This window comes from Leopardus geoffroyi, chromosome D2 (genome assembly GCF_018350155.1).
Source record: "Leopardus geoffroyi isolate Oge1 chromosome D2, O.geoffroyi_Oge1_pat1.0, whole genome shotgun sequence".
Taxonomy (NCBI): Eukaryota; Metazoa; Chordata; class Mammalia; order Carnivora; family Felidae; genus Leopardus; species Leopardus geoffroyi.
In genome coordinates, this window is record NC_059334.1 from 76,539,154 (window position 1) to 76,558,254 (window position 19,101).

The 19,101-nt window shown below is 43.4% G+C and overlaps 1 protein-coding gene and 1 long non-coding RNA gene across 3 annotated transcripts in view; both read left to right on the plus strand.

Annotated features, from left to right (window-relative positions):
• The first annotated feature begins 4,048 nt into the window (after nucleotides 1–4,048).
• INPP5F (inositol polyphosphate-5-phosphatase F) overlaps nucleotides 4,049–19,101 on the plus strand; it is a 90,160-nt gene continuing 75,107 nt past the window's right edge. The window contains exon 1 of one of the 2 annotated variants that reach the window (XM_045439133.1): nucleotides 4,049–4,406. In XM_045439133.1, the coding sequence (XP_045295089.1) occupies nucleotides 4,310–4,406 (97 nt within the window). In that variant the 5' untranslated portion in view covers nucleotides 4,049–4,309. The remainder of the gene's footprint in view (nucleotides 4,407–19,101) is intronic. The other variant, XM_045439132.1, reaches the window with a different exon arrangement.
• LOC123577161 lies at nucleotides 4,595–6,124 on the plus strand. The gene is made up of 2 exons (XR_006701735.1): nucleotides 4,595–4,923; nucleotides 5,556–6,124. It is a non-coding gene; the product is annotated as an uncharacterized LOC123577161 (long non-coding RNA).

A 19,101-nucleotide genomic window follows, 5' to 3' on the forward strand; every position in this document is an offset into this window, starting at 1 on the left:
GTCATGACCTGAGCTGAAATCAGGAGTCAGATGCTCAACTGACTGAGCCACCCAGGCACCCCAACAATGAGTACTTTTTAGCCCTCCAAAGTATAGAAATGAAGGAGATGGTTTTCTCCAGTGAACAGAGTGGTATCTTTCTTTCTTTTTTTTTTTTTTTAATGTTTTTATTTACTTTTGAGACAGAGAGAGACAGAGCATGAACGGGGGAAGGGCAGAGAGAGAGGGAGACACAGAATCGGAAGCAGGCTCCAGGCTCTGAGCCATCATCAGCCCAGAGCCCGACGCGGGGCTCAAACTCACCGACGAGATCGTGACCTGAGCTGAAGTCGGACGTTTAACCGACTGAGCCACCCAGGCGCCCCCAGAGTGGTATCTTTCTATTGGACCAATGTGACAGTCTCCTGAGAGGCTTTTCCCTTTTTTCTTCCATGGTGCTTTTCAAGCAGTTTTATATATGTCCAAGTACTCTGAGATGGTTGTTACAATTTCCAATTGTCCCTGATGAAGTTAGGGGAGGAGGTAGCACAAGTTTACTGGCAGACAAATCCATGAGAAATTGGCTGAGGACTGGTCAAACGCAAACATTTGGCTTCCAAGTGTCTTGTGCCTTTAACTACTTGCACTGCTGACCTATGAATTAGCAGCCTCCTGGCAGGCAGAACATGTATTTTTTTTTAATTTTTTTTTCAACGTTTTTTATTTATTTTTTTGGGACAGAGAGAGACAGAGCATGAACGGGGGAGGGGCAGAGAGAGAGGGAGACACAGAATTGGAAACAGGCTTCAGGCTCTGAGCCATCAGCCCAGAGCCTGACGCGGGGCTCGAACTCCCGGACCGCGAGATCGTGACCTGGCTGAAGTCGGACGCTTAACCGACTGCGCCACCCAGGCGCCCCAGAACATGTATTTTTTTAAATTTTTTTTTTTTTCAATGTTTATTTATTTTTGGGACAGAGAGAGACACAGCATGAACGGGGGAAGGGCAGAGAGAGAGAGGGAGACACAGAATCGGAAACAGGCTCCAGGCTCTGAGCCATCAGCCCAGAGCCCGACGCGGGGCTCGAACTCACAGACCGTGAGATCGTGACCTGGCTGAAGTCGGACACTTAACCGACTGCGCCACCCAGGCGCCCCTAGAACATGTATTTTTAAAATTCCCTCCTTTGGGAGATTTCTCATACACAAACCAGACTGAAGAAAGTTCTCATAGACACACAACATACAAGACTGTGGGCAAGTAGACAGGAAATGATGTTAAAAGTCACATTTCACCAGCGGACACTACACTCCAATCAGAACCCAAAAATCTCAGAGACAAATAGTAAACTTGACACTGAAGGCCAAATCAATAATCAGAGTTGAGTCATTTACCATCATTATTTGCGTAGGTTTAACTATGTGGACACATTTCTTCATGTTCATTGATTTCAGGGCTGGAAGAACCCTTAGTGATCATCTCTTTTAATACATAAAGAAACAGACTAAAAAAGATTAAGTAACTTGACTGAGGTCACTCGGAGCTGTCTAGTACAACTAACTCCCTAGGGGATATACTTAAATGGGCATAAGGATACCATACACAGAAGATAGGTAACATGCATGATGGTTATTCCTGTTTAAAAAGCAAAACAGCGTCACATAGACTTTCCAGTACAACCTGGATAACACTATTCAAGGGCAAGAGGGCCTGGAATTAGGAAGTTGGAAGAGAGTGATGAAGGCTAGCCAGTAGCCACAGACCAAGACGGGGAGGCCAGCAAGGGAATAGAGAAGCAGGCCTGAGGTTCAGGAAGTCCGTAGCAAGAGCAAGACAAGGCAGCTGTGGCAGGAGACTGGCGATGTGATACCTGCCGAGGACAGAGCATTTACTCGCTTCACTCATTCTGCTCAGCCAGGCATCCATTTAGAGAGAGAAGGAGAAAGAGTCAGGTTTTCTGTCTCCTAAAGATTCTGCCTGTTAACTCTGAATTTATAGGTAACCACCCCCTTCCATGGTATTAGTTAATGATTGACTGCTGTTTTCTGCTAAGCTGCTATTGGGCAGATTTTTCCAATAAATTTCACTTTAAAAGTGTTGTTTAACCCTGGCTGCACATTAGAATCTTCTGGGTAGCTGAGGAAAAAAATGCTGATGTCAGAGCCAACCCCAATTAGATTCTGATTTCATTTGTCTGAGGTCCTAGCGTTGGTGTGTTTGAAAAACTCCCCAGGTGATTCTAATAAGTAGCTAGGGTTGGAACCACTGATTTAAAACATCAGGAGAAGTTTCAATCAACTAGCCAATTGTTTTCAATTACAATAGCATTGTTTTCTTCACATCTGGCAATGTGATTCATTAAAAATAATGATATAATTTGTAGAACAAACTGTCATCATAGGGCTTTCTCATAACCTACTAATTTTTTGCTAAATAAAGTCAACATACGGCTGAATTCAACAGTAAATCTGAAAGTGATGATTTCACGGAACCTTATCTCCATCATCTTGTGTCTAAGTCACACCACAAAGATTTGCTCTAGTAATCACTCCTCTTGATCTTTATGTTGAAGACATCTGGGCAGTCCAGGATGCTTGGGGCTTATCAGAGATTCCAGACATTTTGCCATCAGGGGTCTTTCTGTGCTATGGAAATTCAACAGGGAAATCAGTGTGGGCTGGAATAATTAGTAATGTGGAATTCCTTGCTGCTTTGGGGCCCTTTCACTTTTATCTAAGCAGAAGGTTAAAAGTATTGCTTTCCTTTTCTTATCTCCTACCTCATTTTTTCTTCTTTCCTTCTAAAGCATTACAGAATACAAGAGATAGGACTAGCAAAAGTCACAGATTTATAAAACGGAATGTAATTAAAAGTCATTGAGTTCAGAGGCACCTGGGTGGCTCAGTTAGTTAAGCAATTGACTCTTGATTTCGACTCAGGTCATGATCTCAGGTTTCATGGGTTTGAGTCCCATGTAGGACTGTACGCTGACCCTGCAGAGCCTGCTTGGGATTCACTCTCTTTCTGCCCCTCCCCTGCTCTTGCTTTCTCTCAAAATAAACGGCTAAACCTTAAAAAAGAAAAGTCATTTAGTCCAACCACCATCTGAGACCAAGAGACCTTGCCAAGATTACACACTAGATCATGCCTGGAGCTGGAGCTGACCTGGGTACCTGACTCCCAAGCCGCATTGGGTTCAAGATACCACCTGACCTTTCAAAATAGCTCAAAGATATTCTGGAGGGCTTCCACCCTCCACCAGACATCTTATCCTTGTCAAACTAGATCCCTTTCACTCCACTAATCGACATGTTTTTTGATGCCTTCTCAGACCCATCCTGCTTAATTCGGGACATGATCTCTTCTGAACTTTGCTGCCTTCTTCCTCGCTATTTAGAGCCCTATGCTAATACTTGTGTATTTTCTATTTTTACATGCTCCTTGATGTGCATTTATTGGATACCTGCTGTTGTCAAACGTCACAAGGTACTGAGAGTAAATACAAAACAGAGAACGGCCCTGCTCAGCGGAGGGTCTGGCTGGGGCTAGACCCCAGTAACCATCGTCTTGGGTCGCTTTTCCCGGCTCTGCTGGTCCGGGTCTCTGCGGCTGCTCAGGCCGAGGTGGGGAGGGGGTGGATGTACGGATGTGAAAGGAGCTAGCATGGGAGGGAAGACCCCACGAGGAGCCAGCATGGGAAGAAAAACCCCACGAGTGAGCTTCTGCTCCACGGGCCACAGGGCAGGTCAGCCATCCCCTAACTCGGTCAAGCCCGGGTTCTGCCCGCTTTCGCCCCAGATGGGAAGGCGGGCCCGCCAGGGGAGGGGCCTGGGAAGAGCGGGCGGAGGGGTGAAGGAGGGGGAGAGGAGGGAGAAGGAAGAGCCTGAGGGGAGGAGCCAGGAGAAGAAACCCCGGAGAAGCTGGAGGAGAGGGCGGCGGAAGGGACAGGAAGAGGAGCCGAGAGGGAAAAGGCGCGCGGAGGAGACAGGGAGGAGGAGGAGCCTGGGAAAAGCCGGGGGAGGAGCCAGAAAAGAGGGTGGAGCCTGGGGCCGGGGGAGGTGCCAGAGGCGGGGCCGGGAAAGAGGCGGAGCCGAGGGAGAGGCCTCCAAGGCCACCGCCGCGGCCGCAGCCGGTGCGCGTTCTTCTCCCGCGGGCCTGGTCGCCGGGGCGTTCCCTCAGCCGCCGTTCCTCGAGGCGTGGGTTCTGGCGGCCCCAGTCGACTAGTACGCCCCGCGCGCCCCCCGCGGGTCGCCGCCGCCGGGGCCGGGGTCCGCGGAGACCTGGGCGCGCCCGGGCGCCGCCGCTGCCTCCCTCGGCGCCTGGGGCCGGCATGGAGCTCTTCCAAGCCAAGGACCACTACATCCTGCAGCAGGGCGAGCGCGCGCTGTGGTGCAGCCGCCGCGACGGCGGCCTCCAGCTCCGACCCGGTGAGACTGGTGGCGCGGGGTGGCCTCGGGCCCGGTGCGGCGGGGCGGGGTGGGGGGCGAGGAGGGGGCGCGGCCGGGCCCCTAGCCGCGGGCAGCCCGGCGGGCGGCGACTGCGGCTCAGGCGCGCGGGGCGGGGCGGGCGCGAGGGGAGGCGCACGAGCTGTCATTATTTCCTGGCGGGAGGGAGCGCTTGCCTCGCCCCTTCCCCTCCGCGGGGGACAAAGGGCCGGTGACCCTCGTCCCTCCGAGCGCGCCTCCGCGTCGAGATCCGCTCTGCTGCCGGTGGGGAGCGGATCCGAGCTGAGTCGCGGGGTCGGAAAGTTGGGGCGAGGTGCGCCTGGCCTTAGCTAAAGGCCTCTTCCACTCTGGAGCGGTTCTGGCACGTCCTCTGAGACAAGTTCTGGGTTCGAATCCCGTCCGGATCTCAGACCAGAACCGACGCACCAGCTCAGTGGAACGTCCTGCCGGAGCTTCACTCCCTGCTGACATCTGTGTTTCTGGTCCTTTCTTGTTAAAGGTGTGACTTCCTTCTGCCTACCTCGAAGCACCCGATTTAAAGCACCCTTTCTTTGATTTTAGTGTTACGGTTGAACTGCATCGTAATGTTAAACTTTTAATACTTTTGTATGACTCAGTATTGTGTGATACAGGATGTGTCGTGGGGCCACATTTGGGTGTCATATAAGCTGTTAGGAGATGCCTAAGTCTGCAGCGATGAGTTTGTGTTAGGAAAGTTAGTTGAGAGTGGTGAGTTAAATAGAGCAGTCCCTGCCCTCAAAGAGCTGACAGTCCAGGACGCGGTTTCCTTTATTGGGGGGCGGGGGAGGGGGGTATCTCAGTGCACCTCTCCTTTGAGGTTCCCAGTTTTTTTTTCCTGAGAACCTCCGAGAGCTTTCATTTTAGGAGGAGAGGACAGGGCTCTTTAAAGAAATAGCCAGAACATTTAAAATTTATTTGTAATTCTGTGTGTATTGTAGACAAGAATTACATGGTATGAATTGAGAAGTATAGAAGGTCCAAATGAGCTTTTTCACATGATAGCTGTTAGTGTTTATAACAACATGGTTTCCTCGGACCTTTTCCCTTAATAGGTTATTCCCATTCCCCACAACAACCTTACAAAGCAGGTGGTGGTATTCTCTTTTTCAGGTGAGAAGAAGACAACGTGTGAAACTTGAGTAACTTGCCTGGGCTCACAGAGAGAGCCTGCCAGAACGTTTTCTGGCAGGTTCCACTGCTTTCTTATGGGGGCCTGCTAGTTGATTTGTGAGAGCAGTGAAGGAGAACTTATTATTTTTTCCTTGGCTCTGGCTTTTTTTTTCCTGCAATTACATTTATTTCCTCTACTCTGAGTAAAGACAAACTACCACACTCAGATAAGGTTCCTGATGATCTTGGGACAGAAGTTGCTGTAGACAGGATAAATTTGACCAGTCTCCAGTCATTCTCTGTTTTTTCTGATTTGGCCATTTGCCTAACACCTCCCACCCCTCTGCCCCTCCAGTTGGAGTAAGGCTTCAAATGCCCCTTGAAGAAAGGTAGATTGCAAAATTCTCCAGGCTGTTTAACAGCCGACCCTTTAGATTCTTAGGGCTTGGCTATTACAACTGGATGAACTTGAGATCATCTCCAATTCATCCGGCAGAACACATTTCCTGGACTATAAAATGAGGGTTGGGCTTTGGAGGCCTTGTACATAAAACGTGTTTAAAACAGCACTAATTTGTTCGGTGTTCAGTGTACATCTTGGAGGACAAGAATTAATGTGTTTCATAAAAAACAGCTCTCTAGGTGGTCACCTGTGAATTTGGGCAGTGGATTGAGACCTGTATAAATAGGGTGGACTTGGTTGTTTCCATTTCTAGGGCTAGTCTCTCCTTTCTGTTGGCCTCTAAGATTGACGGAGGTGAACCAAGCTGGTGGGATTGCATGCAAGGAAGTAAGGTCATGGAAGCCTTGAGAATAGGAGGGGTTTTAAGTGAATTATTTGTCTTTTCTTTGGTTTGTGTTTGTTTCTTGTACACAAGAGACTCTCCAATCCTAATGGTTGCTTGGGCGTAAATTACTCAAAGTGAAGTAAGTCAACTCTTCTTGTATTCTTTCAGTGGAAGGCTACCGAAACACCTACTTCTGAGCTCAAGAAGCTCCGTGAGTCACAGGCATAAGCCTTTAATGAATATTCACAGGGTAATGTGGGCCTAGATTTTGTATTAAGCCATGTGGTTTGAATTACTGTTTATATATCCAAAGTCCATATCAGAAGGCAAATTAAAAGTTTTTTTTCCTGAATAAAATGATTGTAGTCCGTGCAATTAAGTTCATATCACTTCTGAGGATATAGCAGACCACAGACAGAAGTAGACTAAAAATCTAGAGGAAGGAAGAGGCTATTATGTTTTTGAAGTAACAGCTTGTTTTGATCTTCAGGTGTGTTCAAGTGTAGCCAGTGAATAAAGAATCCCGTGCACTTAACTTTTCCAAATAGTTTTTCCTATCCAGTACTCAAGGTCCTTTCTAAAGAATGGCTATTAATAATAGTATTTTAATTGGATAAGTGTTTTTCAGATCTTTTTCTATAGAATCATTTAATACTGTCTTCATTTTATTGGCTGTTCTCCTCTGCTTTTATGGACAGCTTTGCTATTGTTTGTAATGACAGCATTTAAAATCTTTCATTGCTTCCTATTGGCTATTTAACTGAATGGGTTACTGACCAACTCCTTTTTTCTCTTCCAAAGGGCAGTATTATAAAACCAAAAAAAGCCTGTGGGCATTGTGGTTTTTGTTTTCGGCTATTGAACCACCTGAAACAGGACTTGTCTTTTTCCTAGAGACATCAAAAGAATCTGTATTGATATTTAAAGTTAAACGACCATTTCCTTGGCCTGGAAAGTTTGTCAGCCCCTTTTCCTGCCTAATTTATTCTGTTAAATCCCTGCTCAGATACCGCCTCCCCGCTGTGCTCACCCAGGCCCGCATCCCTGGGGCAGAATTACTGGTCACCTTTATTGTGTTTCTAGGTGCTTTATACACTTAGTACACACTTTGATTATAGCCCATACTGCCTCACATGGTAGTACTTTGCTTACTTCTTTCCTATTGGACAGCGTATTCCCCAAGGCAAGGACTTTACTCATCTTGGTATGTGGGCTTTAGAGTAGTTAGGATGAAGAAGGCATTTTTGGTTGAGTTGAGCTAAAGTCCGGGTTTTCTCTCAGTGATATCATTGCCATAAAAATAGGATGTTGTGTTATGCTTAATATTCATTTTAAGCCCTGTTTTGAATATCTTCTAATTGGGGCAGAAAATCTCTGTCCAGCAGGGTGAGGAAATAACCATGAGAAAAGGTGTATTTCCACTTGTGTTATTTTTCTACCTGATTTAGTATCACCTTTTTTTTTAAATCCCTGTGGTAGTATTCCCTATTTTCTTAACATTGCTTAAATTTTTCAGTTTTTTCTTCTAGCTAAACACTTGAGTGCTGTTATTTTTTTATTTTTTTATTTTTCTGGTGTTTCCACTTTTTTAAGGGTAGTGAGGAGTCTGTATTCATACATAGCAACTGCTTTTTGGTGGATGCTTCTGTCTTGCAAGGTAATGACTACCAGAGATTGTCTTATGTTCTGCCAGGGAAAATGATAAAGCTCCGTGTGAATATTCACTAATCTTCCTAGAGTGGTGTTTTACTATCTGAGAATAAAGATTATAATTTAAAGACTTAAAAAAAGGAATATAAAACAGTCTACTATTGGGGAAGGGTGATAAGGTCTTATCTCTTTAGTCTTAAACATTGCTGCTACTAGCCTTGTGGCTTTGTCTGATATGACGGGTGTTATGTAATTTCCTGCTGAGTATTGGTTCATTCTATTCTGAGACTGAGTGACCATGAAAAGATGAGAGCGAGCATCTGTCATATACATAACATTCATAAGCCTGTAAACTATATTTATAGTTATGATACTCTAATGAATACCAGAGAACATTTTTTTTTGGAGGGGATAGTGGCTCTCAGAATTCACAGAAACGTTTAAAAGTGTTCCTGTTCTTTGTCGAGTTATTTTTTGATGAAAGTTATTTTTAGTATGCCATATGAAGTTAACTTTTTTTGAATGAGAAATTGTAGCTCTGGAATTGAAATAACATAGAACTTTTATCTCTTTTCAGGAATCGTATTTTATGAAACTATATTCAGTTTATTTAGAGTTTTTTAGTGTCATTTGCTGTTTACTTGGGAAAAAAAAGATTTTTGAACTTTTATCTTTTTTAAACACCACGTTTACTAAAAATTCACAAATTGCCACGACAAAATGTAATTGGGCATTTTGATTTAAAATTGGATTATTAAATCTGTTGTAAAAATATTTTAGCCATTTTGTTGAATAACTAGGTTTTTTCCTGGTGTCTTTAGTCTTCAGTTTCCTTTAAGCAGTTTATCAGTTTTATACCCCAAACCCCTTTTCTCCCGTATTTTATATTTCTAACAAGCTAGCAGTTAGATTGTACATTTATTTTTATGAACATTTATGCGTGCAAGATAGAAAAGACTGCTGTTTCGGGGCGCCTGGGTGGCGCAGTCGGTTAAGCGTCCGACTTCAGCCAGGTCACGATCTCGCGGTCAGTGAGTTCGAGCCCCGCATCAGGCTCTGGGCTGATGGCTCGGAGCCTGGAGCCTGTTTCCAATTCTGTGTCTCCCTCTCTCTCTGCCCCTCCCCCGTTCATGCTCTGTCTCTCTCTGTCCCAAAAATAAAAAAAAATAAAACGTTGAAAAAAAAAAATTAAAAAAAAAAAGAAAAGACTGCTGTTTCTACTCCCCCACTTCTTTAGCTTAAAAAAAACCTAGTTTTTCTAAGGTGACTGATGACCTTTGCAATCAAGTTTTATAGATTGTGGGACGTTTTTGTGCATATTTTGTTGTCTACATTGTCAGCCGAGATTAATCATAGTAATAGTAACAGCTTTGATTTATTGAGCATTTTTCTGAATCAGATAGTGTTCTGAGCCCTTAACACGTACTGTTTTATTTCATCCCCACAATAAACATCAGGAGGAGGGTTTATTATTATCCTCATTTCGTAGGTGAGGAAACTGAAGCACAGAGAATGAATTTGTCCAAGTTCAAAGAGTAAGAGAGTTAGGCTTCTAACCCAGTATATGACTCTAAAGCCAAATTTTCCCCAGTATTGACAAAAATGTTTTATAAACCTTTCTACCTTCTTGACTACAGTTATAGGATTTATATTTTAATGGTAATATCTGAAATGTATCTTTCGCTATCATAATCATTATAGGGTAGCATATGTAGAGAGTAAAAGAGCCTCACATGTCGGAGCATGCACATTGAGAAAGGATCTATGTAGAATGAAAGGCTGATAACTGGGACTACTGGTCAGTCTTTGATCCTACCCCTGCCCTGACTCCTTGTAGCAGAATTAGTTCATGTAGTACAGGGAACATTGTTATATAATTGACTAATTGTTTTTCCAGTTAGGGTCAGTTTATCAGGTTTCTCTTCGGTTCTTAGAACATCTGCAGTTTGGGCAGGGAATAGATACAGGGTAGATCTTTGAGCAGAAACATCGATATGTACTGGATGGGAACTATTTCAGCCAGTGATGAGCAACCTGAAGCCTTTCCCAGTCTCCTGTCAGGAGTCCTAGATCCAATTTCACAGGCATCCTTTCAGAGCACGCAGAGCAGAGAGGGAGTGGAGGAGAAAACGTCTTAGGGGCAGCCACCTTCAAAGAGGGGAAGAACCTCTGTAGAGTCCCTGGTTCCCAGATGCTTGGGCTGTGACCAGGCCTTAGCCAGCAGAGGCCAGGACTTGCCAAAGGCTGGTTTCAGGAGAGGCAGTCTCAAGGCCTTTTAGGCTAGAGCATTCAGGTGCCAGAAACCAGGGAGCCCAGACAGCTTGGTTTTTGAGAAATTTGGTTGCATTGGTGCTGCTCCCCGATGCCCAGCAGCTTGACTCCCCTTTGTCCTAACTTCCCAGGCTAATAACTCAGCCCAAAGAAGAAGGACATGTTGGAGGCACCTGGGTGGCTCAGTCGGTCAAACATCTGACTTCTGCTCAGGTCATGATCTAGCAGTTTGTGAGTTCAAGCCCCACATCAGGCTCGCTGCTGTCAGCCTGTCAGCACAGAGCTCACTTCAGATCCTCTGTCCCCACCTTTCTTCTGCCCCTCCCCTACTTGCGCTTTCCCAAAATATAAATATTAAAAAAAAAAAAAAGGAGGTGTAGATTTATAGTTATTTCTCTAGCGCCTGGCCCATAGCAGGTCTTCTGTAAAAACTATATTGAATGAATTGAAAGGATTCTGGTCCCTGGTCAACCCTGGGTACCCTGAGCAGCAAAGGGTCTGTTGGGAAGATTAAATGGAGAAGATAGGAACAGAAGACTAGAATACTGCCTGTCTTGACAACAGCAAAAACAACAAAAAACGTGCTAGTTTCTCATTGTCATTTTATTCATGAAGGGAGGAATTGGACTTTTAAGTCTGGAATTCAATAAATCTCTTCTGTCCTTGAATGAAAATAAATGGGATGCGAAGACATTTTAATTTTTCTTGAACTGGCCATTATGCAAAAACCACAAATCGCTTGTTGCTAATTTTGGTCCTTGTGATTTATGACAAAATCGGGTTGTCCTTGCTTCAGCAGCACAGACGTGACAAAATTAGGTGATGTATTTGCAGATAGATACTAGACTATTAGCAAATCAAACTAGTTTGTGCTGTTGAGTGGATTCTCAGAGCCATAGGCTAACTTTGGTGTGGTTTCATGGGGATTTAAATGTGTTGGGTCTTTGTAAGCAGTATCTCTCTATGAGTAAACTGTAAACTGTTCTATTTCTGTTCAAAAATTTTTTTTAATGTTTATTTTTGAAAGAGAGAGCGCGAGCGTGAGCAGGGGAGGGACACAGAGAGAGGGAGACACAAAATCTGAAGCAGGCTCCAGGCTCCGAGCCGTCACCACAGAGCCCCACGCGGGGCTTGAACCCAGGAACCGCGAGATCATGACCTGAGCTGAAGTTGGATGCTTGACCAGCTGTGCCATCCAAGATGCCGTGTTCAAATGTTTTAAAATATAACCTTTAAAAATCTAGTTTTGCAAACACAAGTCCTGAGAAGTGACAGCAATGTCCTAGAACCTCTAACAATTACCTGTTAGCAAGTCTAAGTTATAATCATTATGTATTAACCGACCATAATTGAACTGAGAAGAACATTTGGAGTATGTTTAACAAAATAGAGAAATAATACATTTTTTAAATCATCAGTAGCTGTTGATAATATGTTAAGTAATAATGCATTAATAGTATTTTTCAACTGATGATAAACCCTGAACGTTTAGCATTATAGTACTATCACAACACATACTGGTAAGATCTTAATTAAATCTCGTGCTCTGTTAGGATGACTCATTTTCCGGTTGCTGTGAGACCCTTAAAGAAACTGCTCTCATTCACAAAAAAGCATCCACTCCTGGCTGCTTTCTTTGGTAAGCCTGGTTGAATGAAATACAGGTTGATTTTAGGTCAGTGTTTCTTGTTGTTATTTCTTTTAAGGTAATTCATTTTATTTCAGGTCGATTCAACTTTAACCAGGCATTTCTTTAACTTTATAGTGGGATATTTAAAAATACATTTTCTTTACGAATCTTACTTAAAAAAAATTTTTTTTTGTAATGTTTTTATTTATTTTTGAGACAGAGAGAGACAGAGCATGAGCAGGGGAGGGGCAGAGAGAGAGGGAGACACAGAATCCAAAGCAGGCTCCAGGCTCTGAGCTGTCAGCACAGAGCCCGACGTGGGGCTCGAACTCAACGGACTGTGAGATCATGACCTGAGCTGAAGTCCAATGCTTAACCGACTGAGCCACCCAGGCGCCCCTATGAATCTTATTCTTTGAAACAGCTTTTCAATTACACCAAACTTCAAATTTCACAGTTTCTGCCATGGTCAGTGTCTACAATTTGAAACAGTCACAGGATCTGAAATATTAGGAAATTTTAAACATTGCCATAATGTTTTTAATTTTAGTAGTCTGCGTGTATGATATTAATGATGCTTCTGAGTATCATTATACTTCGTTTTTATGCCAAGTATAAACGTTCTTCTCCCTATTTCAGACCCTCAGGAGACAGAACAAATTGTTGACTAGAGTAATAGTTTGCTACTGTCCCTTCTGGGTACTTCCTGATCTCCAGGATTCGATTCTTTCTAGTAGCTGTTACATTTATCCCCCTTTACCTCTTTACAGTGCACATCTCCCTTGATTTACAATGGGGTTACGTCCTGATCACCCCTCATAAGCTGAAAATACCATAAGTCGAAAGCGCATTTAATATACCTAGCCTACCAAACATAGCCTAGCCTACCTTGAACATGCTCAGAACACTTTATTTAGCCTACAGTTGGGCACAAATCCTCTGATGCAAAGCCTATTTTATCAGGTGTTGAATATCTCCTGTAATTTGTTGAATACTATACTGAAAGTGAAGACAGAATGGCTGTATGGGTACAGGATGGTTGTTTCGGGTGTGGGTTGTTTACCTGTGAGGTCACGTGGCTGACTGGGAGCTACAGGTACCCGTGACTGCCCAGCAGCGTGAGAGTGTGGTATTGTGTAACACTAGCCCGGGGCGGTGGGGGGGGGGGGGGTGGATCGAAATTTAAAATACAGTTTCTACTGCATGTATATTGCTTTTGCACCATTGTAAAGTCAAAGTCGTAAATTGGACCATCGTGAGTGGGGGACCATCTGTATTCCCTTCTCGCAGAGAAGCAGCCTCACTTTTCCCCCTCTAATTTAGCATTCTGTTTGTCTCCTTCCAAATTATATTAAGTCTGAAATTCTGTGAAGTTATTTATTCTCTCAACATTTATTGAAGACCTGTCTACTGGACACTGTGCCAAAGAAAAAGATGGATAAAATGCTATACCTTAGCCGAGGGTATGGTCCAATGAGGGAGAGACACACAGGATTCTAGAGTGACAGGCTCTGTGACAGAGATGTACGGCCCAGCTCTGTGGGAGGCTTGAGTTGGGTATTGAAGTTCGAGGTTTTAGTGTTGTCTTTTTTTTTCCCCCACAAGACGGTGAAAATCTGTTTTTCTTCCTAGTAAAAGGAATGGGAAGAACGATGCCCTTTTATTTGGTTCTGTGAAGTTTCTACCAGCTGTAAATAGTCTGATTGTATGTCTCCTATAAAAGTGGGAAGCCCTGGAAGAAACTGGCTGTATACCTTAGTAGACTGCTATGGACTTTATTTCCTGGCCAGACTTCACGCTTTGTATGCACACTGCGTTCTAATTGGATATCTAAAAAAAAGTTGATAATGGTCAGACTGAAGTAGTCCGGGCTCCCCCCCTACCTCCCACCCACAGACACTCTGCTGTGGTCTTTGTTTTTTGATCTAGAAGCAGTTCATTTGAGGCCAGCTAAGGTGGCAAATCCTAGATCTGATGGTGGGTTTGAAGGTGGAGCTTTTTGTCGGTGAGGGCCTGTGGGGGGGAGAATGACACAGACCATCCTAGATGGAAGGGGTCAGCTTTGAACAAACTTTCCAGGAAAAGCCAGGAAATTATTTAAACACCAGCTGGGAGAAAGGTTGTGTCTATTTAATAATTGAAGTGCTAATTTTATGCATCTTGGTTAAGAGCTCTAAAATGAGGGAAGAGTGGGTGCCTGGGTGGCTCAGTTGTTGGGCTCAGGTCATGATCTGGCAGTTCACGAGTTCGAGCCCTGTGTCGGGCTCTGTGCTGACAGCTCAGAGCCTGGATGGAGCCTGCTTCGGATTCTGTCTCCCTTTCTCTCTGCCCCTCCCCTGCTCATGCTCTGTCTCTCTCTCTCTCTCTCTCTCTCTCTCAGAAATAAACATTAAAAAAATTTTTTTTAAAGAATAAGATGAGGAAAGAAAATACCAATTATTAGCTCTGATTTAGCTTTCAGGATCCCATTTCTGAAAGATCTATCAAAGAACTGTTTTGGGGAGCACAGAAGGTGAGGGGTCTATCCCACCCAACACAATGCTGTTCCTTGGGTAACGCATTATGAATTTACTGTTCAAGGATTTATCTAATCCTTATTTGACCTGATCATATCGTCAGCTTCTTAAGGTAATGAGTTTGGAAAATTGCAATTTAAGCTGTACTTGCCTTCATTTATTCTCAAACCAGGTATCTTAGACATGTATCAGACCAGGTCTTTTAGACATGTATCTCCTGTGATGGTATTCTGAATGCACTGTGAAGTCCACACCTTTCATAATTCTATACATTTCCAGCAGGTCCTCCCATGACCTGATTACGTTGTCTGACCTTTCACACACAAAAAAGTTGTTTTTTTTTTCCCCTTTTATTGTCCTCTGTTCTTTTTCGAGGTGCATTGGCCTTCTCTTGAGATGGGACGACTGGGACTTTACGTGTCAGAGAATCATAACAGTTTTTCGATTGGTTATTGGTAGAGTTTAAAAAACAATTTCTGATATCCTTCATGATCATGGTCAAAACTTTGTGGCTCTCTTGCTGCACCATAATTAGATCCCCGTTTTTTGTTTTTTGTTTTTTTTTTAATTTTTTTTTTTAACGTTTTATTTATTTTTGAGACAGGGAGAGACAGAGCATGAACAAGGGAGGGTCAGAGAGAGAGGGAGACACAGAATCCGAAACAGGCTCCAGGCTCTGAGCTGTCAGCACAGAGCCTGACGCGGGGCTTGAACTCACGGACCGTGAGATCATGACCTGAGCCGAAGTCGGCCGCTTAACTGACTGAGCCACCCAGGCGCCACCTAGATCCCCGTTTTAATAGAAAAGTCTGAAAATTCTTAAGATCCCTTTCCTAAGTAGTGTCCCTCATCTTTTAAGTATATGGGTAATTTTTTGAAACATTTCTTTTTTTTTTTTTTTTTTTAAAGTCTGTTTATTTTGAGAGAGAGTGAGAGCACAGCGGGCTCGCACATGCACACGAGCAGGAAGGGGCAGAGAGAGAGAGAGAGAGGGAGAGAGAGAGAGAATCCTAAGCCGTACTTTATTTCATGGAAGTGTTTAAAGTCCTACATGGCACAGGCATCCTCTATGAATCAAAGTGATTGATAGAATAAAATTACTAATGCAGGTTCCACCCAGTAACCTATAATCCCTTAGACGAGTAATTCTCAATCGGCCAGTACATTAGAATCACCTAGGGGAGATTAACAAAATACCTATGCCAGGGCCCCACCCTGACCAACTGAGTCAGACCCTCTGAAGGGGTGGGGCCCAGGCATCCACATTTTCTCAATGAGAAGCCAGGGTCAGTAACCATTGAGTTGGAGTTCACATGGGGAAATCACCAGCTGCTGGAACTTCTAAATTGGGTTAGCTCTTTAGCTTGCTTAATGCTGGAAAATAATTACCATTAGTTCAAAGAAACGTGTATCCAACTTTGCATTTCTAAGATGGCACCTGAGTCAAATTATTCCCTAACCTGTTTCCTTGCATCATTCCGAGAACTGAGGCATGGATGAGCTACTGATGGGAACTTTCAGTTCCTCATTGTAGAACCCTTTTCCTCATCTGACTTTGGTATTGGTGATTGTCTTTCAGAGCAGTAATATCCTTTGTCTTTAGCAGGAAATGAAACTTGGGTCTGATTATTTATGCATACCCTCATACCTTATTTATTCTTTTTCTTAAAGACACAAGTGAAACTGCCTATAAACGTTAGATGTGTGACACCCAGGCTTCTCTAGCCAGGGCTGAGGGAGCGCCAGGCTCTCTGGGCTCTTGGAATGAATGACTCATGCTCTCTGCAGGCATACAGTAGTTAATCACTTGTTTTCTGTATACCAGGAAGAGGAGGGCATGTGAAAATAGAAGCCATGTGCTGCCAAAGGGGCCTGAAATAAGAGTGGAAATGTTGACCTAATGGGTCAAACAATTGAGCTATGACAAAATACCCAAATATCTTTGGGTGTATGTTACTTTAGTTATTCCACTACATTAAATTTGGTGTTATTTCAAAAGTGCTATACTTTTGCAATTTGTAAGCAACTCTACTAGCTAACTTTGAAATTCCTAAATTTTAGAACCTATTTGCAAATTTCAAATGTTTCTCTTTCAAATTTGTATGACACATTGGACCATTCCTTTCGAAGGAGCGATTAGAAAGCAGTCTGTTGGAGCACATCAGTTACATGGCTGTTCTTTGTGGAAGGATGGTAGAGGCCCATTGGTCATATTCTCTGCCATACCATTGCCTTCTGCCTCCAGAGTAGCCGTTCATATTGGTGATAGGATGTCCATTACCGAGTGTAGTTGCTACATATGCTTAGATTAATGTCATCTACATGTGTCTTCTGTACAAGCAGACTTCTGCTAATGCCAACTTTTATTTCCTTAGTGAAGAGTGACAGGTTAAACACACACACATTTTGAAGTGAACTGTGTGCAAGGTACCCTACCAGGTGGCAGAGTCCCAGCAGTTTTAAAGACATACTGAGCTCCCCTCTTGTGCCAGGTACATTGCCTCTTTAGGCCTTCCTCTGTTGTTTTGTCTCATCTGTACGTTGGCAAGGGAAGCCATTTTAAGTTAGCTTAAAGTTTCCTCGAATTTTCAGGCGAGTCTCCATTGTGAGAAATCACACCTGCATTATTATATTTATTGAAAAATAAATGCTTTTAGTATTAAGAGTGCCTATTGCAAAATGCCGGTCTTTTGGGGACTTCCTTTAAAAACAGTATAAATAGGGGTGCTTGGGCAGCTTAGTCGGTTAAGCATTCAACTCTTGATTTTGGCTCAGGTCGTGAAATTGAGCTCCTGAGCTGAGCATGGAGCCTGCTTGGGATTCTCTCTCCTTCTCTCTCTGCCCCTCCCCGCCTCCTCTCAAAACTAACTAACTAACTAAATATGGTAAAAACAAATGTTAGTCTTTTTAAATGTCACTGAAGATAATACTGAAATAACATTGAAGATAAAGTTGGTAGGAGAAATCCATTTTCCACTTCAGTCTTTCATGCTTGCTTTTACTTATTTATTCATTTGGTTCAATAACTATTAAATGAGTGCCTGCTACCAGTGGCAAATAGGCATAGAATTAATAAACTGGTAAGTTGAAACTTAACAATTGGCCCTTTAATTGGTTAGTTGAAATGATACATTTTCACCTGAGTGGCTCAGTCGGTTAAGCGTCTTGACTTCTGCTCAGGTCATGATCTCACAGTTTGTAGGTTCGAGTCCCACGTTGAGCACTGTGCTGACAGCTTGGAGCCTGGAGCCTACTTTGGAGTCTGTGCCTCTCTCGCTGTCTTCCCCTCTCCCACTCGTGCTCTTTCTCAAAAATGAATAAAATGTAAAAAATAACCTATACATTTATTATAATAAGTTATTTAATTATATAATATATAATATACAATTATATAGATTATAATTATTAGGAGTTATTTCTACCTTTTTATGTTTCCCATTATGTACATGTGGTTTGGTTTTGTTTTTTCTTTTTCCTCCCACTTTTTCCTATCTTCCATTGGATAGCTTGAATTTTTGTCAGGTGTCTTTCTGTTGCTGATGAAAAGTTATACAATACGTTCTATTTATATTTTTCTGTGGTTTTTTATGACTTAGGACCCAGAACTTATTTTCACATACGTAAGGAAAGTGTACCAATATTCATGTCTTTTTCCCAAGCATGTTTTTACCCCTTTTTTAGGTTTTTACCTCTTGTAGATTCTCCCTCTGTCCTGTGTAGAGGATTTAGGGAAGGGAGGAAGTTGGCCCTGGTGCTCAATTTGCCATTTGGACCCAAACTGGGTTGCTGGGACTGAGGCTGGACACCCAGTTGTGAGCTGCGTGTTTCATGTTCTGAGGAAACAGGATTCTGGGGGCATATCTAGGCATTGCTATATTCTCATAAAACGTTCATTACTCTGAGAAGGCTTTTGGGAACTCTGGTCCTACCATAAGATTTAATAAGTAAAAACTTGGAAGTTTTTTTTTTTTTTTTTTTTTTTGCCTTTTTGCCTTTCCTCTTTAAAAAAAAAAAAAAAAACAAACCATATGTAGACCTTGAAATAATCTATGGAACTATTTGAGTGGTAGGAACCTGGAATTTTAAACACTTACATTTCCCAACTCGAGCTAAAAGTTATTGAATGTTGATGTGCCAGACGTTGTGTTGGACGCTTTCTCATGATTCTCTCTCATTTGATCCTTATTAAATACCCTACAAGTTGGATGGGATTTCCATTGACAGCAGAGGAGTTATTGCTGAGAGGGGTTCAGAGACAGCTGTAGAGCTGAGACTCTTCCCCTGGGGCACGGAGCACAGGCATTACCCTCATCATGCCGGCGTCTCTGGACTCTGTCTCATCTCCTGGTTCCGGTGTCTGCCCAGGCTGCTCTTGTGCACTTGGCCCTGTCCTGTCACCTGGATCTCTGGCTGTAGGCCTGTCCTCTCATGTCCATCCTCTCCACGCTGGTCCTAACATTCAATCTCCAATGCAAATCTGCCCCATCTGGATGGAATGACCCCTGCATTTACTCTCTGTTGTCCACCTCCAACTTACAGCTCTCTGCCCCACAGTACCAGACTATCTAGAGTCCTCACCACATTCAGTAAATACTTGCATGTTTGTTATGTGTGAAGCAGCCTGTCAGATGTACCGCTGATGAGAGCATTTTTAATGATCTAGATGGGGGAGGTCTTGGCCTGGACAAGGA